General features: G+C 53.1%; 1 protein-coding gene across 4 annotated transcripts in view; it reads right to left on the bottom strand.

The window, feature by feature from the left end:
* Nucleotides 1–4,142: 4,142 nt before the first annotated feature.
* MYL4 (myosin, light chain 4, alkali; atrial, embryonic) overlaps nucleotides 4,143–6,747 on the bottom strand; it is a 9,253-nt gene continuing 6,648 nt past the window's right edge. For 3 of the 4 annotated variants that reach the window (XM_010007992.1, XM_010008000.1, XM_010008009.1), the window contains 3 exons: nucleotides 5,305–5,478; nucleotides 4,802–4,879; nucleotides 4,160–4,188 (listed from right to left, as the gene is read on the bottom strand). In XM_010007992.1, the coding sequence (XP_010006294.1) occupies nucleotides 4,160–4,188; nucleotides 4,802–4,879; nucleotides 5,305–5,478 (281 nt within the window). Of the gene's footprint in view, nucleotides 4,189–4,801; nucleotides 4,880–5,304; nucleotides 5,479–6,426; nucleotides 6,577–6,747 lie in introns of all 4 variants that reach the window. The other variant, XM_010008017.1, reaches the window with a different exon arrangement.

A 6,747-nucleotide genomic window follows, 5' to 3' on the forward strand; every position in this document is an offset into this window, starting at 1 on the left:
GGTGGAATCGCGCTTTGTAAAACCCCTGACCCGTCCGTGGGCACCCTCAGCCAGCAGAGACCCCCCCTCTGCAACCCCCTCCCCAGCCTCCCGGGGCACAGCCGCCCCCAGCAGCCCCCCCAGGCTGCAGGGACCCCCGCACACACGGGCTCTGCTCCCTCCCTGCCCCTGCGGGGGGAGCTGCGTGTCCAGCGGGGGGGCTCGGCCCGCAGCCCCCTCCCCTCACCCCTCTTCCTGAAAAGCCTCTTGGCCAGGTTGTTAATCGCTCCAGGTGTTTTGCTTTCGGGGTGTGAGCAGCCTGGCATGGAAAGGCAAAGCTTTTCTTCAGTCCCTGACCTGAAACGAGTAACAAAACGGGTCAGGGAGCAGCGATTTCCCCTGGGACGGGTACCCGGCTCGTTTTGCTGCACACAAAGGGCACAAACAACAGGGCAGAGTGAAGTGTCTGCCTTCCCTGAAGGCCTTTGGCCTCGCCGGGTGATGGTGGTGACAGTGTGTGTACGTGGGTCTGGGGTCTGAGGGAGCCTTTCGAGCAGCACAGTCCAGATTCATCATCCTCATCCCCATCTCCCTGCCCTGCCAGGCACAGCTGATAACTCCTCGGGATGAAAGCTGGCTCCATCTGGCTCTTCCATTTCACAGGGCACAGTGCTAACTCTCCTGACATCCAGACCATCTTTGGAATGAGTCTCTGTCTTATCACAGCCCGAGGAGATACAGCCATAGGCTCTCCTTAGAGTGGGGGGTTATTTTTATCTCTTCAGAGTCCACTGGCCTTCAAGGAAAGCATCTGAACTCTAAAAGCACAGTGTGTTGACTGTTTTCTTGGGACATCCTGATTTATAGAGACTCCTCCAGTCCTGAAGTGCAGGTCTGCATGTGGGGTCACTTGTGGGTGCCCTAAGATGCTTTTTATGGATGTCCATGGGACTAAGACTGCCTGTTCCTCAGGATCCTCAGCTTTTCCAGATGAGAAGGGAAGGGACATTCCCCACATCTAGAGGTATATAGCCATACAGGTATGTACTGCACCCATTCAGGTACATCATCCCAACCTTTGGTAAAAATGCTTTCTCCTAAAGAGAGAAGAGGCTCCTCAGAGGGAAGCCTGGCTGGCTTTTACCCTTCAGAGGCTGGATTTCACAACCCTCACTTTTTTTTCCCCAGTCCTCTGTCATTTTCCACTGTTCTCTTCCTGCCTGTCTCTCAGCAAGGTCTCTTTGGTTTCAACCTACAGTGTCATTCCTGTCTGCACAGAAGTTGGGGGCTCCAAGACAAGGCTTGTGCCCTGCAGAGAGGAGCACAAGTGGAGCCTCTTGGCTTGCCAGGGCAGGAATCTCACAGCTAGCAGGGCCTCAGCCTCTGCTGTGGATTTCCTCTGCAAGCTGGGGCAGGTCCCTGTCTCTCCTCTGGCCTCTCCCCCTCTGCAACAGCACGTTCCTCTGCAGGAGTCACCACCACGGTGGTGACAAGGGCAGACGTGACCCTGGAGTGAGCGTGGAGTGACCAGTGTCCTTCCTCACCCTGTCACACTGTCCTTCAACAGGTTAAAACACAGGGAGTACATTAAAGACACCCAGATTCTCCCTAGTGGGAGCTGCAGAAACACCACAGTCAGAAGCTAAAACCTCATCTTGCATCTGTAAACAGCTTATGTTGCTTTTTGCCAGCGTTTGAATCAAGCAGGGGGGAGTTGAAAGCAGCTGTTCCTCAGTCCCTGCACACAAACCAGCAAGTGGCAGCTGAAGGCAACCAGATCACAGCAAAACACCTTCCATTTCCAGTCAAAGCCACGGAGCAAGGACATCGGAATAAGGAACAAATCAAAGGAGAGTGTTTTCTGCTCCCAGATGTTCTGCTGAGTTATCTGGCATGAATTATTCACCACTTCTAACGAGGGCTTTTTTTTTTTTTTTTTTGCAGGCAGGGAGAGGCAGAGGAGCCAGCAGATCCATCTCCAGCCCCCAGGCAGCTCTGGCTGCAAACTCAGTGTCTGCACACGGAGGAACCACCCAGGGAGCCTGTCCTGCCCAGGCTCCATCCCCAGCAGGACATTACCCACACCCCAGGGACATGCCATCCCATGCCAGGGGGGATGGAGGTGTGACCTGGCCCAGAAATACCCATCACTTCCCTGTTTTCCTTCCCCCTTGCTGAGTCATCAAGATCCAACTTCCTGGAAACCAACCCTTTGAAACTAGACTTTTGGACCTGCCAGTGATATGATGATGTTTTTAATGTTTTCTGTGATGTTTTTGGCATTTGAAAGGGCTTCTAGTCTTTTCTGCCTGGGATGGGCAGTGTGTTGATGAAGGAGAGGTGCTTGCTGGTCCCTCCTGTGACAGGGACATTGGCAGGGCCAAGCAGGTCCCTCTTTGCTCAGTTCAGCCTGGACCTTCAGGGAGTGCTCAAGGGGCAACATGTTATGGGCTGGATGGGCTGCAGGTCTGAAAAAAGGCTTTGGGCAGGGAGGAGGTGGAGAACCTCCCAAGAACAGGGACTGTTTGATGCCACCTGTCCCTCAGGCTCCTGACCTACCTGCCTCCATCAGCCAGGTGTGATCAGACTGCAGCCTAGCCCCTGGCCCCACACTGAGGGTGGGGTGATGAACAGAGACCCTCACCCCCAAATGTGAGCCCCTCCCTCCCATCTAGTGGCCATAAAACCTGCCTTGTTCCTCTTTCTGTGGGAACATCCTCTCATCTCCATCCACTGGTGGGGACCAGGGTGGATCCCTCCTCCATCTACCACTTCAACGAGGAGTCCAAAGCCAAAGCAGAGACACTGGTTAAAGGAGGAAGGAATGAAATTTAATGAGCCAAATGTGACAGGAAAAACCTGAAAAGAATAACTTAAGGTTTTAAACCCAACTGCAGGTGTCTCATGGTGCACCAAGGCTTGGGCACACCTGGAGGCCAACTCTTCATGGTGGCTCATGCCAAGGAGATGCACAATGTCCAGGGAGGAAGGGCCATGGATGGAGGAATCTCCCCATTCATGGTGCTCAGGTGGGTTCAAACATTTCCAGGAGCCTGGAAGTGAAGCATGAGAGGCCTTAGCACCATGAATCTTGGAGATAAGAGTGCTCCTTCTCAGAGGAACCCCCAATGTCAGTAGCTGGAATTCCACACCGTTCAAAAAAAATCAGTGTTTCATGCAAATAGTTTTGGGTGGAATTAAATCTCCCCAGCAGCATTTGCCACTTAACCACCCACATTGCTGAGCTGATCAACAGGAACCAGAGAGAAATGGATTAAAACCAAGATAAAAAGGATGCAGAACAAAGTTCAGACTTTTCTCTGTCTCTGTTTTAACCTTCTGATGTTTAAAGAGATTTTAAGGGAGGAGAGAAGAGATTTTTAAATGTTTCATTTGGGTATTTAGCAATATCAGAAGGTTATTTTTTTTTCCCCATTTCTTTTTTCTTCCTGCCTTTCACAGGGTTGAGGAGAGGAAAAAATGTCTCAGAAAATCAAGTGAGGTAATAAAACCAGTAGGAACTGGCAGGGGAGACTGGGGCCAGCATTAGTCATGTGGATTTTCTTTGACATGGACTAGATTTCAGGCAGATAATTCACCCTAAAAGAAACCTGCTTCTCTGTTTTCCTCAGGCAGACCTTGAGGAACACCCCCCCAAAAAATAAACCTTAACAAGCACCCATGAGACATTTTCCTTAATCTTTCAAATGCTACTGGGCATGTTGATCTTTCTTACCTACAGCTCAGTAGTACAGACATCTCCTCACCAAGTACTTCACATTTTCTTGGCATCAACTAATTCACTGCTGTGAGTTTTTTAAAGGTTTTAAAAGATTGATTCCCACTGGCTGCTCTTTGATGACCACCTGAGCTCCTGGTGGCTTAGAAAATGTGCTGCCACAAACCACACCAACTTCTTTCTTTCCAAGCAGAGAATCAGCACAATTCCTGATGGGCACCCAGGGGGTTGGTGATGTCCTGGTGTGTTTTTAAATGGCAGGAGTTACCAACAAGGTTTGTTATCATCAACTCAGCTTTTTGGTCTTCCTGAGTTGGGATTGTTCTTGTGCTTCTGGGGTTTGGGTTTTGGATCCTCTGCCCCTGGCTGTTTATGTGCAGGATTTCCAATTTTGTAGGAAGAAACAGGAGACCCTGATAAACTCACCTGAAGTTTCTTCTTTTAGCCAGACATGATGTGCTTGACAAAAGCTGAGGAGGAAAAGGAGAGGTGGAAGTGTGGGGTGAGCTGGGGTGGGTTGAGCAGAGAGGCAGGTCCCCCAGCCTGGGACACCCCAAAGATGAAGGGGATGTTCTCTGCCAGAGCTGAGATGTCTCCTTCTTTTCCCACCTTATCCCTGCCATCCCAAACCTTTTTGGAGTGATACCAAACCCCTCCTGGGGACAAAACCTCTTCCACCATCCCCAGCTTCCTGAGGCCAAGGTGCCCTCTCTCCCTCAAGGCTCTCCAGTTTGAGGGGTTCCCAGGCTTAACCCCTCTTCAGTGCCAGATTTTCCTCCTCCTGTGCAAGATGCTGTCTTTGTCTGGCTTTGATGGCTTTCCAGAAAGCTGTGCCCAAACTGGGGACAGAGCAGCCCTGAAACCCTTGGAGACTTGCTGCCTTCAGCTGCTCTTACTGGAAATCCAGCCCAACCACCTTGTTCCCACCCCAGCTGAGATGTCTCACAACTCTCCTCAGGGAGCCTTTGGAGTCCACACCTCCCTCTTGGTGATCACCAGTGTCCTCAAAGGACATATTTTGCACCCTAAGACAAGACAACAACCATGTCTGGGGTGAGCCTGATGGGAATCTCTTGGTCCTACCTTCGTAGTTGATACAGCCATTGGCATCTTCTTGCCCTGCCATGAGCTGCTCCACCTCGTTCTCTGTCATCTTCTCCCCTGGAGAAAGAAGATGGAGAGGTCAGGGGAAGGGTTCTCAGCCTGCCAGGACCCTCCTGTCCTTCTTTCAAAGAGCCAAGGCCACCAGAGGAATGGAAAAAGGATTAAAAAGGAGCTGTGTGCCACTCCAAGCTGAGGAGTGTGGGTGGGAGATTGTGGAGAGAGAACCCAGCTGCAATGATTGCCTGATAACTGAGGATGTTCTGGACTCTCCATCTCACCTGGGTCATGCATGAAGCTGTGGCCTAAGATGGGAAAGGCCACATGTTGAGAGGAGCTGCTCACTCCTGCAAAACCCTGTGAGCAGCAGAACAAAAAGGGTCTCTCCAACACCTGAGACCAGCCAACCAACCCCAGGCGTTCGCCCAGAAGGAGCTTAGGGGGGTGTCCTGTGTCCTGCCCCCCTCCTCAGGACCAGCCCCTACCCAGTGTGACCAGCACATGGCGCAGCTCAGCCCCCATCACCATCCCGTTGCCCTCCTTGTCGAAGACCCTCAGCCCCTCCACGAAGTCCTCAAAGGTCCCTTGCTCCTTGTGGCGGGTGAAGTGCTGCAGGATGGGCAGGAAGGTCTCGAAGTCCAGCACCTTGGTGTTCATTTCTGGAAGGGCAGGAGGAGAAATGGGGTCAGAGACCGACCTCCTTGGGCTGCACTCAGCCTTGGAGGATCTCACAGAGTCATCAGGGTTGGAAGGGACCTCTGGAGATCATCCAGTCCAACCCACTGCTAAAGCAGGGTCACCTACAGTATGTCCTACAGGAACATGTCCAGGTGGGATTGGAATTGTCTCCAGAGAAGACCAACTTCCTGCTCAATCTTCCTGGCCTCATTTCCACCTGAGTTCAGGGGAGAAGCCCCACAAAGTGATGGGACTATTAGCCCATCATACTTGAGGTGGAAAGAACCATATGAGGTATTAACATCTGGGGGCTGCACACACCCTGCTGACACCTCCCAGAAAAAACACCCCCCCCCAAAAGTGACACCCACCAAAAATGACACCCCCCAAAAATGACACCAGAGGTGGCTCCTCTGGCACCAGGGCACTGTGGCTGTGATCAGGTTACACCCGTTGGCACCAGCTGAGGACACAGTCTGCTGAGCATCAGTTGCCACCACCCCCGGGTGAGGACTGCCCACCCTTTAGGGCAGCTGGGGCAGGGGAGTGGGAGGGAAGGAATTTTGCAGGAATGAAGCCTCTGTGTGTCCCTTCCTAGAATCATAGAATCCCAGGATCTCAGACTGGTTTGGGCTGGAAGAGACCATGAAGATCATCTAGATCCAACCCCCCTGCATGGGCAGGGACACCTCCCACCAGCCCAGGCTGCTCCAAGCCCCATCCAACCTGCCCTTCAACACTGCCAGGGAGGGGGCAGCCACAGCTTCCCTGGGCAGCCTGGGCCAGGCTCTCACCACCCTCACAGCAAAGAATTTCCTCCTCATGTCTAAAATTCCCTTCCTAACATCACTCTGCAGGGCTGTTCCTGCAGGGGCTGGAATCCTTTCCCTCGCTGCCAGGGATGGCTTGTCCCACCCTGCCCCAGTCACCTTCTGGCCTGGGCTTGCCCAGCACCTTCAGCACCTCCGCGTTGGTCGGGTTGTGCCCCAGGGCGCGCAGGACGTCCCCGCACTGGGCATAGGTGACCTGCATGGCTCCCGTGGGGCTCTGGTCAAACAGGCTGAAGGCTTCTTTGAACTCTGTGAGGAAGAAGAGCTCATCTCACACCCCACCCCAACTCACACCCCACCGGAGCAAGTCCTGCCTGGCAGGGGAGGGATGGAGGGGTGGGCAGGGGGGTGGTGGGTGCTTGGCCAAGGAGCCACCCAAGGTTGCCAGACTCCTTCAACGAGCCACTCAGCTTCCGGAGC

The sequence above is a fragment of the Chaetura pelagica genome, unplaced genomic scaffold (assembly GCF_000747805.2).
Source record: "Chaetura pelagica isolate M959 unplaced genomic scaffold, ChaPel_1.0 scaffold520, whole genome shotgun sequence".
In the NCBI taxonomy this organism is placed as follows: Eukaryota; Metazoa; Chordata; class Aves; order Apodiformes; family Apodidae; genus Chaetura; species Chaetura pelagica.